This window comes from Lissotriton helveticus, chromosome 7 (genome assembly GCF_964261635.1).
Source record: "Lissotriton helveticus chromosome 7, aLisHel1.1, whole genome shotgun sequence".
NCBI lineage: Eukaryota > Metazoa > Chordata > Amphibia > Caudata > Salamandridae > Lissotriton > Lissotriton helveticus.
In genome coordinates, this window is record NC_136068.1 from 1,948,893,876 (window position 1) to 1,948,914,047 (window position 20,172).

Below are 20,172 nucleotides of genomic sequence, written 5' to 3' on the forward strand. Positions count from 1 at the left end.
AACTGTATGATCAGTATACAAGAATGGATGACCAGAAACTATCTTATGATGAATACGGGAAAGACTGAAGTCATGCTATTCGGCAAAGCTGACCAATTCTGGTCATCAGACTGGTGGCCAGACTCCCTCGGTCCCTGCCCAGCCCCCAAACCCTTTGTCAGGAATCTTGGAGTAATATTGGATGACAAGCTGACCATGTCTGAACATATCAGGAAAACAGTGGGAAATAGCTACGGCCAGATGCGAAGTCTGAGGAAGATCTTTAAATGGATCCCACTCTCAGCGCGCATGCCCCTGGTCCAGGGACTGATTATAAATAGGATGGATTATGGAAATGCCCTCTTTTCAGCCATCAATCTCACACTATTGAATCGACTGCAGGTCCTCCAAAACACTGCTGCTAGGCTAGTACTAGATCTACCCCCGCGTACCCCCTCAGCAGCCTGTCTCAGGACTCTGCACTGGCTTCCGATACATAAACGCATCAAATTTTAACTCTGCTGCCTGGTCCATAAGACTGTAAATGGCCATGGACCTGGTTATCTCGAACAGAAGCTCAAGGCCCATGTCCCTAGCAGGACGCTACGCTCTTCCAGTAAAGCCCTTCTCTCCGTTCCCAGAGTCCGAACGGTTAGAAACGGAGATAGAGCGTTCAGTAAAACTGCCCCAGAAGCATGGAACTCCCTCCCCATTCAACTGAGGTTAGAGCCCGATCACACTAAATTTCGAAAACAGCTAAAAACCTGGCTCTTCTAGCCAGATGAGTCTTCCTTCTCCTGGATCAGTTGGTCATAGGGGTTCTGCCTCCTGCCAGCGCTCTGAGACCTTCGGGTGATTTATGCGCGATATAAATGAAATAAATGTAAATGTATGATCTGATAATGGAGTGCCTCCAACAGGATTCCTCCGCAGCCACGATTGTTCAAAATTTCGAAAGAACCCGCACAAATGCAGCTAATCGATTAACACGCCCAGCGAGGTTAGTAGAGCATCAAGAGGCACGATGGTTTAATGCTGAATGCTCCAGAGCACATAATAATTAAAAAATTTGCCTCTAGGCCACCCCTCGCAATAGAACACAAATCAAATGTGCTAGACGACTATATAAAAGCACCATCAATAAAAGGAAAGAGGAGTTAAAGCATTTAGCCTGGGAGGACCTGGAGAAAGCAAGTGCTCTTAAAGATAGTAAAAGTTTCTGGGCTATTATTACTCGACCACAATTTATGGAGGGGGTGAAAATGATGGATTCATTGATTCTGGGAGACGCCTGTGAATCCCACTTGGAGACTATATTTAATCCAAGTTGTTTGAAGCTAATAGCGAGTAATGAGGATCTCCCCGTAGATTTAATGCTGGCCTCCACCCTCCGTGCCTGATTCACAGTGGCAGAGGTGGAGGAAGCCTTAGTGAAAGGAATCTGCATGAAGGCCCCAGTACAAGACGGGGTCCCACTAGATTTATTTGAAATAAATATTAATCTCTGGGCACCTCTGCTGACTAATGTTTTTAAATCAGTTGTGCTTGGTCCAATCCCAGCATCATGGAAGGAGGCCATTGTTGTAACTCTGTTTCAAAAGGGAAAAGAAATGACCCCGCCTGCTACAGACCGATTTTCCATTATCGGCGCTACTGTTATGGTCTTGGGCAGCGTAGTTCTCGCTCGACTTGAGGCCTGGGCAACTAGTAAGGGGGTCATTTCAAAAACCCAATATGGCTTCCGCAGGGGGTTGGGAACCACAGAGCAGTGCTTAAATTTGTCCCAGATCATGGGCAAGTACATGCCGGCAAGGAGGGGTTCTATCCACCTTGCCTTCATGGACTTGTCCAATGCCTTTGATACCGTTAACAGGGAGAAATTGTGTGTGATAATGGGGGAAATGGGCATAGAGGAAGCTCTGATCTTGCTTCTAAGAAGTCTCCACGCAAACACCACTGTCGCCATAAGATATGGCCCCAGGGGGGGAAGGACTAAGCCCATTGTCTCCATAGAAGGAGTTCAACAGGGGTGCATTTTAGCTCCTTTTTCTGTTTTTTTATTTATACCAATGGTTTGGAGGCTTTTTTATTAGGAAAGAAAATTGATTTCCCCCTCATTAGAGGGATACAGTTCAGCTTCTTTCGTATGAGGATTATACTGTACTTACGACCCTGACGGCCAACAGCCTAAAACAAGCATTTGCAATGCAATAGGTCTCGCATTAGGGACGTTTGAGCTATTGGTATTGTAAATGACAAATATTTTATTTATGTGTTGGTTTTGAAAATAGCGAAATTAATAGCTTTGTCACTTACAATGCCAATAGTTTTAACTTTCGCAAATGTGACATCTATAGCATTTGTAATGCAATATGTGTTGTATTTACGTGACTTAGATGTATTGATATTACAAATAACAATGGTTTTACATTTTTTTAAATAATTAATACTTAAATAAAAGTTATTGTAATTTATGATGGCAATTGCTTTAACTTTTATAAATAACTTTTGTGAAGATTATGTTCAGTGTATTGTGTGTGGGGTTGTTTGTTTGTGGGGTTGTGTGTGTGGTGTTGTGTGGGGAGGTTGTGTGTGTGGGGTTGTGTGTGTGTGTGTGTGTGGGGTTGTGTGGGTGGGGGGTTGTGTGTGTGTGGGTGTGTGGGTGGTTGTGTGGGTGGTTGTGTGGGTGGTTGTGTGGGTGGTTGTGTGGGTGGTTGTGTGGGTGGTTGTGTGTGTGGGTGGTTGTGTGTATGAGTGGTTGTGTGTGTGTGTGTGGTTGTGTGGTTGTGTGTGTGTGTGGTTGTGTGTGTGTGTGGTTGTGTGTGTGGGGTGGTGTGTGTGGGGTGGTGTGTGTGGGGTGGTGTGTGTGTGTGGGCGGGTGTTGTGTGTGTGTGTGGGGGGTGTTGTGTGTGTGTGGGGAGGTGGTGTGTGTGTGTGGGGGTTGTGCGTGTGGAGGGGGTTGTGTGTGTTTGGGGTTGTTTGTGGGGGGGGGGTTGTGTGTATGCACAAGAGTGAAACACAGGCCGTTTAGACCAGAGGCACCTCATGTAAATACATTTTAAGGCTAAGAAGAAAAAAAAGGAGAGACCAAAGGTAAGTATAGATTTTAAAAAACCTGTAGATTCAAGGGTCGAATTCTCAAACAGAAAGCATACCTGTTAAGTCCTTCCGGCGAATATGCATCCAGGAGTCTATCCATGTCCAGAGGGGTCCACAGAATGCCAACAAAAACCCAGCAGAGATGTTATTTAAAGGGAAAGCTATTGGGGGAAAAGCAGCCGGGAAAACAGCTGCTATGCTTGCTGTTTGATTGAAAGCTCCTCGCATGGTGGGGGCGGGTTCTTTGGGGGTTACATTTATCCAGAAAAGAATGCTCCTGTTGTCTGTAATAAACAAGTTTATACAGTCATACATTGCTGGTCAAACAGCGAAAATGAGCAAAAGTATGCAAACAAATTTGTGCAGCCATGTTAAGTTAAATAAATGCCCAATAAAATAATACAAGTGTCAGATAAACAAACAAATGTAGCCGTGCGTGCTTCCACAAGAAGATCTTTAAGTATGCATAGATTAGTTAAATGGAGTCTAATGCGCCTGTTGAGCGGGAGGTGTTGTACTGTCCACGCGCAAATCTCAAGGGACTGCTTGTTTATGTGCCCTGACACCGCGAGCTGCCCAGGTGCTGCTGATAGGGATTTAAGATGCCGCCATGTGCACAGAGCTGTGTCATCACTGACCAGATTCGCTCCAGACCGAGACCTGCAGAGATCCTTCCAGACGCGGAATGACAGCCTCTGATTATCGCACGACTCAGAAGCATCTAGCCTGAGTTTGCTGAATTATAATACATCTCTGTGGTAATCACGCGATAAGGTTAAACATGGCCACGCAGCAAAAGACAGGAAACGGTGAGGCGGCTATGATCGTATGTGCGTCACTAGTGAAGCCACATGAGCTGTGCTTTGGTCTAGACAAGCCAGCCGAGATTTGGGGCAGAATTCCAATTACGTTATTAAAAAACCAAATGTCAGTATTTAGCAACAGAACAGTGAAAACGAGGATTTCAATTTAAAAGTCCAGAGAGTTTAATTTGTCAGCTTACACTGTGGAAACAATTTAAGCGGTACACTTCAAATTAAAAAAAAAATCGGTAGAGTTTTGTATTCGTCAACTTGTTGTGGAGAATTTTTAAGTGGGTTAAAATGAACTTAAAATATTATGGGGCAAATTTAGACACGGAGAAATGTGTGAAGGCAGAGATGTTAATTAAAGGAAAAGCGGCCGGGGGAAAAGCGGCCGGGAAATGCTCTCGGCATTGCGGGGGCGGGGTGCGCATTCCTTTGAAGTGAGAGCACCGCCTCACAGCCGTGAAAGTGAAACTGCAGGGGTGAGGCTGATGGCCGAGCACGGGCTGGGGTTAATGCCTGAGGCCGAGCGCACGCTGGGGAAGCTTCAGATGCCTGTGGTAGGGAGGCTGATGGCTTTGATGTGGTCGCGCGTTGCGCTCCAGTGCACCACATGAACGGGACGAAATCCGCGATGGTTTGAACCTTGGTTTCCTCACTATACTCTCGCCTATTATCCCTTGCGGGATTAATAGGCGAGACCTAAAAATCACTGGATGCCTTTACGGACTTCATGTCGGCCTTTGATCTGAAGGGCAATTTTATAAAATCTTGTGCAATGGTATGTGCCCCTAAAAAGACAAAAATCTGAAACGTTAGTGTAAGGTTCTAGAATATTGAAACGGTGAAAACTTTTACATATTTGGGGAATATGTTTAAGAATGAGATGAAGTGGGAACCACTCGCCATGGCAAGAGGAGAGCAGACCAGCAGGGTTGTGGAGGGGCTGTTCCGATTTGCCTGTAAGCTAGACCACAAGCCGGTGTCTGAGTTAGTTGCCGTATATAAAGCAAAATGTTTGCCAGTTCCATCTTATGGGGCAGGAGTGCGGGGCAACCATAAAAGCTGCCCGTTACAAGTGGTGGAAAATAAGTTTACAAAAAGACTTTAGATGACTCCAAATAGCACTGCTACACTTTTCTGTCATCCAGAATAGGGGATGGAATACATAGAGGATCGCATTGACTTTGCTCCCCTGCTCTTATGGGTCATAATCTGGGTGTCTGAAGAGTTACTATTTTCTAGGGAGGTGATTGAAGACTGCATTCATTTGAATAAGTCATTGATGATCCCCTGACTTTGTTTTGTGAGGGAATAGCTATCTGGAATTAGTTTTGGAGAGTATTTTGATACTCCGATGAGTATCCCTACAAACGCTAAGGCTATTATAAGAGGAGCATCACACCTGGGTAACCGCGCGTCATACGCATTCTGAGGTGACATGTCCCAGTTGCTTGTTCACGGCTAAACAGCAATTTTATCTAACCTTCACTATTAATATACAGACACGATTCTTTTTAACAAGATTTCGTTTAGACACTTTTCACTTTCTAGTGGCATTTCCAAGACAATCTGGGTGGACCAACAATCTCAATCCCTGTCCTAGTGACAGCACGGCAACCCAGAGCACATTGCACTTTATCCTATTTTGCTCACTTTACAAAGAAAAAAGGGGAAGATTTTTGGCACCACTATTAAAGGATATTCGGCCATGTATATATGTCGATGGGTTCAGATATTTGCAATCACTGATCAGTTCTGCTACTTGTACTGCTGTGTCAAATTTTATAAAAGTTGTAATGGCTATTAGAAAACGTTATGAATTATAGTAAACAAATAGGGAGGAAAAACACCTTTTTGCTGTTTATTTTTGATTACTATGAAATTATATGGTTGATGATGATTTTTTTTTATATGTGGTTTTAATAATAAGGATATGTAACTTTTAACATGTCTGTCTGTTTGTCAACCTTTTATTGTCCTGGCACCAAATAAATGATTCTTGACTTGATTTGACACATGGTCTGAGGTAGATAAAGGAAGCACATACAAAATTCAGGCTCCACAGATGAAGTGACTGATCAGTGCGCATGTTTGGCTGGTCATTAAAGAGAGACATTCCACTCACACATATGACTGTGACGAGAAACGGGCAAAAGACATAATCAATAGAGTTGGGATGAATGACCAAAGTACAGATTCATTATCAGGAGCATATAGACAATCTCTGGTAATAAACAGGCCCATAGCAGGGTATTTGGACACAATAACAAAACCCAGGCTAACAGCAGAACAGTGCAAGCCATCAGCAGCAGCATTCATCAGAGATTAGATCAGAGAAGCTGTTCTAGAAATGCAAAAAAGGAAACTCGAGGTAACAATGATTTCCCAGAAGACCCATAGAAGACAGTACCTGAAATACTAATAGGTGGACTATTTAAGGTGTATGACGAAGCGTCCACAATAGACTTCCTTCTTCTATATACGAAGCGCTAATAGAGCTAATCCCAAAAGTGAATCCAAATCTAGAACTAACTTCCTCCTCTCACCCACTTTCAATGATAAAATACTGATGTTACATTTCCTAGCAAAACAATGGTAAAGAGGGCCTTGCAAGCAGTAGCTTCACTGGTCCATGAAGAGCAGACCGGATTTATTCTAGGTAGGAGTACAGTGCACAGTATAAGCTGGCTGGCATATGTAATGCACCGCTGCTGGAAGACGCGTTTATGTTAGAAACCGTCAGCATTAAACATGCATTGATACAATGGGTTGCGATTGCATATGGTCCGCAATGGACGAGTGGGTTTTGACCCAATTTTTAAAGATGGGTTGAGTTCTTATGCATAGTGCCTTCAAAAAGTTTTTAAACAGATGGCTGGATCTTGGAAATTTGAAAAGGGTTCCCGGCAAAGCTGCCCATGATCTGTCTTGCTGTTTGTAATATGGAGCCACAAACGGGTTGATTATGCACGTGCATGGCACAATGGAGCACAGCAGTGGGCAGTAGAAGTATTTGTTGTGTCACTGTAAGCAGATGTTGCATTGGTGTACTTGTAAGACATGTTCACTTGGTTTCTCATTTTTTTAATGTACTGGACCGGTTCAAAGACGCATCAGCCCTGCTTGCAAATTGGGGTAAATTGAGACAATCAAACAAACAATGCTGGCTAGGGGACCCGCTTATCGCACAATTGCGCATTGCTGTAAAAGTCAGAATAATTATCAAAATTGAGACTATTCCCTTCTGGTAGGCTCAAAGAAATGGACAAGCATGAATTACCAAATTTAGGTATAGAATGGGGGCAAAAAAGCTTTCAGAACCTCAGCATGCAGCTCACAAATGACAGGCAGGTCTAACACATACTAAATATGGAAACTTTTTGACAGAGCTCAGGTGCTCAGTTGAGTTTTGGAAAACCCTATTCTTATCGATCATGGGAGGAATATCGGTGGCCAGTATATTTTTTCTACTTAGCTGCGTTTATATGCCATAGAATTCTATGTGCTCGATTCCGTTGAGAGTCTTTAAGGAAATGAATGGTCTCAAGCACTTAAACACAGGTATTTTACGTGGGCCACGTTGAATCTCACATGAGCTTTGATGTGGCAGGTTGGGACTTCGAAATGTATTTTTATATCCTGTACTGACGCAATTAAAACATGCAGTGAGCTGGTTTCACAAAATCCCTTAAGACCTGTGAATGGTAGCATACCCACCGGGAATGTTACCAGAAGAATTCACGATGGGACGAAACTTACCAACTACTAATCCCATATGTGGGAAGTCAAGGGGGGCCGTCTAGGAAAATGCAGTTGAGAGGGTACTGAAGTGACCATCCTTTGCTCCTGACATTAAATTATGGTCCATAAAACAATTAAAAAATATAGTGACAAGTTTGTCACTAATACGCTTTTAACCCCTTCGATGCTGGCCCGTTTCCGCCGCTGTGCGGTAAACAAACGAACAGGGCGGGGCCGTGACGAACCCCAGCCGCCATTCGCACACGAGCACCGCGGAGCGTGACGGCTGGGGTTCGTCACCAGCATGCAAGGGGTTAAGAGGCAGGATGTAACACAATAGGAGGGTTTACAGCAGAACAACATATTCCTTACCTTGGCCGAGGCACAAGAAGTGTTCAGGAGGCTAAGCCCTCCAATCCGTAAAAGTAGCGCACACGACTAGAGAAATCAGGAGGTCATTTCCAGACATGACTACCACAATGTCAACGATACTCAATCTGACAGGAAGTAGACAATTGGTAACAAATGTATATACAGCACTCCTCCAAGATAGAGGGGAGCAACGATGGAAGCATCCGAGAGCTGGTCACTGGACCGCCCGACCCATTGAGGACACAGACGGGAATAAAGGCATGTGCACAAGTCAAAAAGCTTTTAGCCAGTGCACGTTTAGATTGATTCAGTTTTGCTATCTCCACAAGACTTGTATCGCACCACATAAGTTAGCCAGTATATACCCTGGACTGTAGTTGATGCAGAACCTTGGTGACTGACTTTCTATATATTGTATGCATTGTGAGAAGTTGGCCTGGTATATGATGCTCACTAGTTCTAGTGATCACCTTGTACCATGCCAAGCAACCCTTATGATGATTGGTTGTAAAGTCAACCTTATAGACAAGCTATCCTAGGGGTAGCATGGACTAAGCAGTCTTAGGCTAAACTCTGTAAAGGCATGTGAAGCCAGCTGTTTTACCATACACAATCCCTTGAATACCAAATGAAAGGACACCACACAGATATATATTGAAAATATATATAGATTTATTACTACAAATATCCCTGATACTCTTTATGAGCACAGAAGCAAATGCGTTAAAACAAAACACAGTTTAAATATACAAAAGTTGCACGAATATGGATGAGCCCTAGGGGCCACCTAAACCATATACAAAAATAGGGGTATAAGAACCACTATGGGGAAAGTGAAGAGGCCTAGGGCCTGGGGAATCGCTGGAGCTGTTCGGGACTAGCAGTGAAGAAGTCGGGAAAGGCCCGCGGGACTCGGGTGCAGTGCGGAAAGTGCACGCAATACCAATGCAATGTCAATGGTGCGTAAAAGTTACAAGGTTAGTTATTAAGGAACCTTCCGAGTGACCTAGAAGGATGAAACTTTAGACACAGACACTAGAGGTGTGTACCAGTGTGGGAACACCGGCGGAGCTGAGTTACCTCACCCACAAGAAGCGGGTGCATAGGGTCGAAGTAGTGTCGGGTTTCGTCACGCAGGTCGATGGTGCTTGGAGCTGAAGATGCTGCAGGCAGCTCGACGTGAAGAGTTCCGGTGGATCCAAGGGTGGATCTGAAGAGGTGAAGACCTGAAATCAGAGGGGACAATGTTCAAAGTCACTAGCCAGTGGCTACCGTGGAACCAGGAAGGAACCAGGCAATGTCGGGTGCCAACAGGTGATGTTGTGAAGATTGTCTCTGCAGCCACGTGGACACGAAGAGGTCAAGGACGTCCAGGAGTCGGTCACGAGCTGTCCCACGTAGGCTCTCGCTGATGGCGGTGTCGGCAACTTGATTGGAGCAAACAGGCCTTGGCTAAAGCAAGCCACGCAGGAAGTGATTCAAGCTTCTCACTCGGACCAGCAAAGTCAGAGCGGGTGCTCCTTTTCAGGGGAGCAAGGGCCAATCTGGAGCAACCAGACCAGCGGTGTAGTTCGTCGTTTTCGTCGCCAAGATGGCCGCTAGCCACGTGGCAAGTGGCCGGGATGGCGCGTCGAGTGGCACGGTGCAAAAGGGCCCCACGCAGATCGTGGAGATGCTGGGGGGCTGATCTTCGGTGCAAGGGCTGCTCGAGGTTGGGGCTTCTCAAACCCCAAAGCACAGCGTCGAGGGTGCCTCAGGTGCTGCGCAGTCAGCTTCTCGGGGGTCTTTCAAGAGGTCCGGTCCCACGTCTCTCGCATGTCTGATTCTATTCAGCCCTGTCCTATCCAATACACAAAATCCTGTCTGGGGTGGTGCTAGCACCTCCCCAGGCAGGAAACCCTTTGTCCAAGCTGCCCTCGCTGGAAGGACTCCCAGCAGCAGGAGGTCAGACTTGTGTCTGTGATGGCAGCATCCATCTTGTGATGCTGAGGCTCTGTTTAACTTTAACCGGGGTTCAGGCTAGGTACATGTTGTGTCCCTCTAGAAGGGTGGAATGCTACCCCAGTCGCCAGAACTGGCGAGGGGGTAGTATTCCAATTCGTATGACACCTTACTCGACATGTTTTGCTAAAGCCAAACCCAAGATAGCATTTAACCGCGAGGATTATAATGCACTTAAGAGTATATGGTATGGCAGTATCATGAAACAGCTAAAGGACATGGTTCCGAAAGCTGCAGACAGGCTCAGCTCATGCCAGAGCACCATCTCACATATTTCCAAGCACTCTGCCTCCAGGATTGATGAGGCCTTCCATAGGAGTGACTGATAGGAACATATGTGTCCATTTTAGGTTAGGTATATGCATACTACACCTAAGTAAGGGGTGGTTACACCGACTTACCCCAGCTGAGTGATCAGCCAGTTGTGTCAAATATGGAGGCCAGGCCAGGGGTGGCATAATACGTGCTGCAGCCCCTGGTAGGCCTTGGAAGCACCTATGCCCTGGGTACACTGTTACAGGGGCCAATAAGGTGAACCAGTTCCAATTGTGTATGTACCTAAGGTACATGGAGTCCATTTTAAGGAGCGAGCAATTAGCCTGGGGCCCTGAATAGCAGGATCCCAGGCCAACTATGTCAAAAACCAGCTAAACACCAGGCAAAAAGTTTGGGGGTAACCATAGTCAGATATCCACCTTCCTACATGCATGTGTCCAATAATGTTCGATTCTGGGACGCCATTGTAGAGGGACTTAATCAGGCCATGGGTTCAATGCTGGATAAAGGTATACATTGATGGCTATTGGGAACCGTGGACATGAAACATCAATTTGTGGCCATAGGTACCATTCTAGTAAAAATACCCACCCATAGCTGTCCTCTTGGTTAGATCATCAGCACCCAAACATGATAAATGGAAAGTAGACTTGATAAAGTGGGCCTGAGCCTATAAATAACATATTAAAATTATTATGAAAGATGACAAACTAAGGAGAGACCTGACACAATGGGCAGAAACGTTGACATGACTGACCAACCTACTGGGCACTAGACCAGCATGAAAGATTTGAACAATTGAGCATGTGTCAAAAGTATGAGTGAATAAGGAGAACCTGCAGATATCAAAGTATAGGAATAATGGGCCACATGTACAAAGGAAATCGTTTCTGATGACCAAATAGCGAATTTTAGTGATTTGCTATCTAGTAATCGCAAACACCAATGTACAAATGTGTCTTTGACAAATTTTACGATTCCCAGTCGGTCGCAAATAGACCTATCTCATGAATATTAATAAGTTAGATCTCGGTTTGAGACTCATTGGGAACCACTAAAATCAAAGGGATGGTGGCTTGCTGGGGTCAGCTGAACACTTTCTGTGATTGCATTTCAATAAAGCAATACTTTTTGTTTTCTTCTACATGCAACCTGTTTGAAAACAGGATGCGTTTCCAAAAAATGAAAAGTTTTCTTTTAATTTTTTAAAGAGAAGGCAGTGGTCCGTGGGACCATTGCCTGCTCTTAATTTTTTAAAACAAATATTCACGAAGAGGAAGGGGTCCCATTTGCAAATAGGTTACCATTTACTTGAAGTAGGTGGTGAAATGCAAGTGATTTGCTACAGCCTTTCGATCGCAAAAGATTCACACATACCACTGCGATTCATTTTTAGGAAGGGATGCCCTAAACACGCCCCTTTCTAATAGCAAATCGCAAATAGGGCTTTGTAAATTTGAAAAAGCCTTTTTGCTTTTGGAAACAGACGATTCTGTGAATTGGCCCATTTACGACCACTAAAAGCCTTTTTACATGTGGCCCAATATGTTTAAGGTTTCTGCTAACTTGAAGGGCATACTAAAGAAATGATGAACGCAAACTCAGTTGTTAGTAATCTGTTTAATCAATCTTGTATCGAATTCAGTAACTGCAGATGAATTTTTTTATTTCCTATGCATGTTTAAATTAGTGTAAATGTTCGATGAAACTCAAAATGAACTTTAAAAAAGCTATTGAGTAGTCCTAAATTCAGCTTATATTCTCATTATTGAGAGTTGAGGTAACAAACATTTCACATAAACATATAATTAAAAAAAAAATCTTTATTTACTAGCTTCTCAACCAAAGCTGTAACTGAATTGAATAAACATTGCTTTTGTACATAATGCAATATAAAGACCAGGGTTAATAAAAAACCGTGCAAAAAGAAATATAGAAGGTACCTCTCCACTTTCAACTAAACCCGACGACAGTTGCAGACTGTGATACAGTTGCAGCCGTTCTTCTCCGACCCTTCTACCCTCCCCCCTGATAGCAATCTTGTATTTTGCAGTGATAATAGCCGGGCAGCATCAGAGCGCACAGGCGACGCTTAGTTTTGTGTTATCCCATCTCCCTATATTTTCTTTCTGAGTGTGGTGTTGCATTGTGAATTTCTGTCGTCTATCAACCCACTCCCGTTGGGACTATCCTGTGTTCCTGTTGTGAGGCGTGTGAGGATTGTGCAGCAGTTATGTCATTTTTTAATAGGCCCCATGTGTCTTTGGGGTGGGAGGTCCTGCGTAAAGTACTGCTAAACAGGTCATTGTTGATGTTTGCAATATGTAAGGCTGTTTAACCAAGCCTGTGACTTGGGAGATGCTTTCTTCCCCCACCTGAGCGCGATTTCCCTCTTTGCCAACAGCATCAGGGCGATGAATTTTCGACACCCCTTCGGAAAGTTGACCACGTACCCTAGTAGTGCAGCTTCAGGTGTGGGCGTGATATCCATGTCTACCATCTTTCCCAGTACTCTAAATATTTCTACCCAATATGTTTTGATTTTATCATAGTTCCATGTGAGATGTACTAAGTCAGCAAGCGAGGCACCGCATTTCAAAAAGAAATGGGGCCTGGAGTGGTATATCGTATGGAGTTTCTCTGGAGTGATGTATAGCCTGCGAAGGAATTTGAAGTGTATTAGCTTGTGATCGCTGTTTAGGGAAATTTCCTTTGTCTGTACACAGCACGCCTCCCACTGAGCGTCCAAAATTGGATGACCAAAATCGCCCTCCCATTGCCCCCGAACACTGGCGTAATCAACTGGAATAGCGTCTGCACATGCCCTGTATAGCTCGGGCGTGAGATGTTAACACCGTGCTCTCGATGACAATAGAGAGTGGTACAAATGGGTCTGGTTCAAGTGGGAAATTTGGCAGTAGCGAGCGCAGTTTAGAATAAACCTGTCCATGAAAGTAGCCTCCCTAAATGTCTCATCCTCTATGTTTGCAAATACTTAACAGGAATAGTAGATTTAGCAGATTTCTTTCATTTGGTAAAATTTCTTCATTTAATACTGTACACAGTATTTGACGCACCAACTATGTGAAGATTAAAAATTAATAGTTTTCTGTGACATTTGTCCAAATTAGCTGATTATTATTTTGTTTTATTCCTCTAAATATGTAGGGGCACCCAAGAATATCTTTATATCTCCATATTCACAATGAAGGCATGAAACTGGTCATATTTGAATGGAGTACATCTCTTTATAGCAGCGCCATGGTTTTCTCATTTTTTTCCACCATGCTCTGTTTCTTGTCTCAAAATGTTAATAAGCTATGATTTCGACAGTGCAAAATGTAAAGTGTATTTTTGTTTTGGGTTCCAACAGTGATCGTTGTTTTGTTTGATTCAAATTCTTGAACTATAGGCCAGTGCAGTATTATAACTGATTTGCCATTATAGAAACATGTTGCTAGAGTGCTCTGTGATCTTATTAGTGTGAACACTACAGGATTCAGATCACACTGGCCGATCACATTGAAGTTGCTGTGGTAAATGTTTGGATTTGGGGTCCACTAGTAAGAACTGGTGAAAGGGGGAAACAGTTTCCATAGTACTTCCGTAATAGTGCCTTAAGTCTCGCACTTAACTAGCTCACAGAAATAGTTTGACATGTATACCTTTTGTTTAAGAGTAAAGCTAACAGTCTGACTCTCCTTTTAATCCATCAGGTCATCTGTGCAAGAGCAGAAATGCTGCTAAAAGGAGCCTGTTAAATTTCCCGAACGACTAAGCCATTGCAAAGTGCCACAGATGAAACTGAGTCGCCAAAATCTCAGAGAAGGATTTGACTATGAGCTACGAGTGGGTGAACCCAACTGAATGTGAAAGAAGTTTGAGTTGCAGCAGATTCCATGATATACCAGTTGAACCGCAAAGTGAATTGGTAGAATCCGTGACCAATCAAAGGAACACATCCAGTCTCCAAAAGACAGCAATCAAATCTGTAATCTACTATTCCTAATTTAGAAATTAACTTGACACAAAGACAGATGTGTGCATTATAGAATGGGTATGAATAATGTATGCTGTTACTGTACTGTTTGTTTGTTATACATTTAACTCAGTGGGGACTTTCTCGAAAATGTGAGAATGCAAATGGACAAGAAACAATTGCTGCACACTTTTTATGAGAAACGTCGGTGAGAAGGAATGTCTTCCTAACCATAAAGAATGCTGGCAGTCAAACCGTGTGGGAAAATATTAAATTGTAAAGGAATCCCTATGATCCATGAGAATCCTCACCAATGCACAGATTGTGGGGAGCGATTTAGACATAATATACATCTTTCAGTCCACCAGAGAACACATACAGGCGAGAGGCCCTATCAATGCACTGAATGTGAGAAAAGCTTCAGTCGAAAGGGAGTTCTTGTTATGCACGAGAGGACACATACAGGTGAGAAACCATATCATTGCTTTGAATGTGGAGAAAGCTTCAGTTACAAGATGGGTCTTACAGTCCACCAAAGAACGCATACAGGCGAGGACCCCTTTCAGTGCACTGAATGTGGGAAAAGCTTCAGTCTGAAGCAAAATCTGAGAATCCATGAGAGAACACATACAGGAGAAAAACCTTTGACCTGTTCTGAATGTGGAAAATGCTTTAGTGATAAGAAATCACTTATCTACCATGAGAGAACGCATACTGGTGAAAAACCGTTTAATTGCACTGAATGTGGAAAGCGGTTCAGAGAAAAAGGGCATCTTAATTCGCACGAGAGAACACATACAGGTGAGAAACCTTACCACTGTATTGAATGTGGGAAAAACTACGGTCACAAGAACTCACTGACAATACACCAGAGAACACATACTGGTGAGAAGCCCTATCCATGCAGTGAATGTGGGAAAAGCTTTGCCCAGAAGGCAAGTCTTAATAAACATGAGCGAATTCATACAGGAGAGAAACCGTATCAGTGCAGTGAATGTGGCCACAGTTTCATTGAAAAGAAAAGACTGAATGAACATGAGAGAATGCATACCGGAGAGAAACCCCACCATTGTGTGGAATGTGGGAAAAATTTCAGTAGAAGGGACAAACTTATTATCCATGAAAGGATACATACGGGCGAAAGACCTTATCAGTGTCCCGAGTGTGGGAAATGCTTACGGTATAAATTAGATCTCCTGGTTCATAAGAGAACACATACTGGTGAGAAACCTTTTGAATGCACTGAATGTCGGAAAAGATTCAGCTGGAAAGCACACCTTGCTATCCACCAGAGAACACATACGGGTGAGAAACCATATGGTTGTGCAGAATGTGAAAAATCCTTCAGTGACAAGCGCAATCTTCAGAGCCATGAAAGAACACATACTGGTGAGAAACCTCATCAGTGTACTGAATGTGAAAAAAGCTTTGGTCGCAAAGATCATCTTACTAATCATCTGAAAACACATTTAAGTAACAGAATCAATCCAAAGAAGAACAAATCAGCCAAGCCTAAGCCATACTTTCAAAAATTAAAGCAAGATGGGAAGGTAATTTGAAGTCTGAATTTAGGTGATAACCAGAAATAAGCAGAAGTACAAAGGACTGCTACCCAGCCTACACTGCCAATCATTCTTACAAGAGAGGAAATTGTTAAAAGGTAAAAAAAAAAGGTCCTTTCCAGAAAAAAGAACCATGGGTGTGTAACAGTGAGCACTTAAAAGAAGGCAAAGTGGTGTTAAAGAACAAACTTCTAGACTGTATTGAAAAAGAAAGAAACCGAAATAGAGATCCGCCAACTACAGATATTACCAGAAAGTAAAGGTACACTAACAATTGGGACCACATTCAGAAAATAAATATAGCACTTAAACTCATTGGAAGGGATTCAGGGGACATCACTAAAATAAACATTTCTCCAAAACTCAATTGATCAGTTAATTACAAATAAAATATTAACATCAAAGAAGCATGTCGGAGTAAAGAAAAAAACAACCACAACCCATATGGAAGCACAGAATAGACTAACAGCCGATGTGCAGCGCTTGATGCGGATTTGAATAAAACTAGGACAACTACATTCCTATGGAAGATTGAGGTATTTTATCAAGAAATCTTTCCCTCAAAAAAAGACCAGGCGTTCACTATGGAAAACTACCTGTTCAAAGGAGATCTATAGGGCACTTGTAAAAAAAATCAAATTATTTAACAAGACATAAAAGGAATTTGAACTGTTGTATAGGAAAGTATGAAAATCCTGTCCTGTAATGTTATTCTAAATAGCTGAGCCCACCGAGTGAAAGAATATATATCTAAACTCAAGTTTGATATAAGGGCAAAGAAAAAGAAAAGAAATTCTAGAACACCTTAAAATGGTCTTAAGTTGGAAACAGCAGTCCTGGCTGATACACCAATGTCTGTGTCAAATAGGGAACATACATCAACTTGGCTAAGAACAGAAAAAATATTTTTATTCCCAAAATTGATCTACTACACATCGAAACTCCAGACCTGTACCCTAGTGACCCAAAACGTATATAATTAACATAATACTGACTGGATGTACACGCCCACAGAATCCAATAACACTATTGTAGCAGAACAGAAGAGAAACTACAGCCGATATTACAGAACCCAAGTCTGGCTAATGTTTAATTCATCCAACACACAATCTCCCTTTCGGGGTGGGGGGCAGTGATTCTCTTCCTTTCCCTTCAGTCTCCCTACTCTACCTATACACTTACAAGGAAAAAGGGAAAGGGGGGATTCAATGGGACCAATCTGTCTCTGGATGCCGCTTCTTTTGAAAAAACCGAATGGTTATTAATACTGCCCTCACACACTACTATCGGGCTTCATCATAGGGCGGCAACCTCATCAAGACGCATACCAACATCATTTGATGGTGTGGAAATTATTTTTTTCTCCATAATAATTGAGAGGATTAACTTACACCCTCTAAACCCATTGGGATAGGGATCCTCTCAACACAAAAATGATAATTACAACTACCTAGGAGAATGTTTAAGTTTTATTCTTAACTTCTCCTGGCAGGGTTAAAAACAGTATCTTGCTGGCTGTTTAGTATCCGTACCCCCCTTACATATACTGTTGTTCGATTATCAACACGTTTCGGCCATCCTTGTACCCCTGCCAGGACTGCTTGACATTCCTTATCAGAACAGGGATTTCGAAAAAGTTATATACCTAATGTGAAATTCCTCTTTTAAATCTCCTTGATACAAAGGAAGACAGTAATGAAATAATTGTGTTATTGAATATGGAGAGGGGTCTAAGACAAGATAATTCCAACTTTATTATTTACGTACCCAGATATATTGTGATTGCAGGAAAGTAAATACAGCCCTTTATAGCAGAAAATGTGGACCTATTGGACATAGGATTTGATTGCATGTTTGTGGTTATTTATTTTCCTAATGTTTATATAAGCCATAGGCGAGATGTCATTTTGGGCAGACTTATTGCAGGTCATATTATTCATGGGTACTAGATTTCTGTGCAAGGGTTTGTTTTGATTTTTTTTTTCCAGAGCTAGTTCTTGAGGGCTCTAGGTTTGTGCCATACGGTAAAAGAGTAACATATAAAGTTGCATATTTCTATTATTAATTTGTTTAGCCCCCAATGTGAGATAACATTTGGTGTGTTGCCCTGAGATAACATACGTACTGTAAATAGATTTGCTGCTGACTCGTTACATACAGCGTATGATGTACTGAAAAGAAGTTTGGATCCAGGGTTTGTAATGCTATTTATTTTAAAAAAACACAAGTGTGTACTTATTTAAAAGAAACTGTGTATTGGGTCACAGTAACTGTTGTCTGCTATTGGTATTGCATATGAAGATCATGTACCAGGCAATTTATGAATTATGCATTAAATATTTTGAATTGATCAATTTGATTGAATTAATAATAATTAACGGTGGGGAAATCATTACATTGGTCATGCTGCCTTTAGTTTCTTATACAACAACCATTGGCAAAGTCAATTGGTATGACCTTTTGCCTTTGATTTAGCTTTGTGGTATATAAAAACCACTTAAAAATATACATACATGAAGGTGGTCGTGCTTTTGCATGTGTGGTGTATTGAGAAGGAGAATGGAAGAACACGTCAAAGAATGAACGTATGGCTGGGTGTGGAAACAGCATGTTCAGATATGTGAAAGAGCCAGATATGTTGACTTTGTGAATACTTGTTTTCATTGTGCTTCCTTTCTGCTGTATATGCCTGTTTCTAAGCGCTCTGAATGCTTTCAGTGGTGGAAATAAAGACATAAATTGAGTCATTTTCTCTGGGCCCTGGGGCAGTGGTGGTTGCTGGGCAGTATCGGCATTGGATATTGTTATTGACCGCTTATGATGCAGGGCTTAAGATACTCTTTTATTCCATTTGCATAGCCAGATCCCTCCTTTTATCACTCTTCACCCTTTAAGGGTAGCGACTGCGAGCAGTGAATGCTAACTTTTAATATGTGGTGGAGAACCAGAAGTTAGATGCAATGTGACACTGTAAGTAAGTATATTTATTGTTCAAGTTAATTAAAACCCATTAAAATAATTATTTATTTATTTATTTAGTGTTTTATAGAGCATGAACCAGACCCATGAGTGTATCAGAGCGCTTTACAGTAGAAACAGGGGAATATATAACAAGGGGGAAGGAGAGTCAAGGAATAAAGGAACAAATAGAAACAGTATATGGTAAAACAAAACAATCATAAACATTGACTACTATACGGGATAGGAGCAAAAGCGATGCGATGAACTAGAAAAGCAGTCTCATCACCCAGAGGGTAGTTCGAAGTGCAGGGTGGGTAACGTAAGGAAGGCAGCCACGGAAAAGTGCAATGATGATAGGTAAAGGCAGGTTGAGGGGGTGATTGTAGTGTGAGCTTTAGGAGAGGAATTTGCCCATTAGAAACGATTTGGTCTCTTTTTTGAAGTGGGCAACAGACGGTATCCTTCTAATGGCGGGTGGGAGTGAGTTCGATACCCCAGAGCAAGCCCGAATGTATGTTTTGTTTTTTCTTGAAGCGTGCGGGTTGGAGCAAAAGGGCACTGGCGGACCGGGAGTTTCTGTTTCCTCCAGATAATTCAAGTTTCTGTGCGAGAAAAGCAGGGGACCTGGAATAGAGGGCCATGTGGGTGATGCAAGCCAGTTTGAATTGGATTCTGGCCTCGAGTGAAAGCCAGTTTAGAGCTTTAAGATGGGGCGAGATGTGATCAAACTTCTTGGAGCCAGTTAGGAGTCTGGCGGCGGCGTTGAGGCAGGCTTTCAAGGGTGCCAGAGAGGTCTTGGGTAGGCCTGCAAGAGTGGAGCAACCATATTCTAGTCGAGAGATGACTAAGGCCTGGATAGCTACTTTTAGATCAGGAGGGTCGAGGAAAGGTTTCAAGTTTCGTAGGTAGTTCAGGTGAAATCTGGCGGTTTTGGCCATCATGTTGATATGGCCCGCATGTTCAGGTTGCCGTCTAAGGTAGTTCCCAGGGATTTAGCAGAGTCAACGATGGTAGGAGAGCAGTTTAGCGCTGTGATAGCCTTGGTCCAAGCTTGAATGTCTGTATTGGCGTTAGGTGGTGAGATTAAGAGAAACTCTGTTTTTTTGGCGTTGAGTTTGAGCTGGTTGGATGTGAGCCAGTGAACAGTTAGTTTTAAGGCCTCATTCAGGGAATGGATATCCTCTGGAGAAGAGATATTGATGTAGAGCTGTGTGTCATCGGCATACATGTGGAAGGAGATATTGGCAGTGCGCAGCACCTCTGAGAGCGGTTCGAGGTACAGATTGAAAAGGGTAGGTGATAAGATTGATCCTTGGGGGACTCCAACTGTGATCGGAGAGGGGGCGGATAGGTTGATATTGATCAGGATTCTCTGCGAGCGGTTCTGGAGGAA

The 20,172-nt window shown here is 42.8% G+C and overlaps 1 protein-coding gene across 1 annotated transcript in view; it reads left to right on the forward strand.

Annotated features, from left to right (window-relative positions):
* Nucleotides 1-18,172, forward strand: part of LOC144770961 (uncharacterized) — a 49,210-nt gene extending 31,038 nt beyond the window's left edge. Inside the window, exon 2 of the mRNA XM_078655817.1 lies at nucleotides 13,994-18,172. Within this exon, the coding sequence (XP_078511943.1) occupies nucleotides 14,496-15,815 (1,320 nt within the window). The 5' untranslated portion in view covers nucleotides 13,994-14,495 and the 3' untranslated portion in view covers nucleotides 15,816-18,172. The remainder of the gene's footprint in view (nucleotides 1-13,993) is intronic.
* Nucleotides 18,173-20,172: the final 2,000 nt, after the last annotated feature.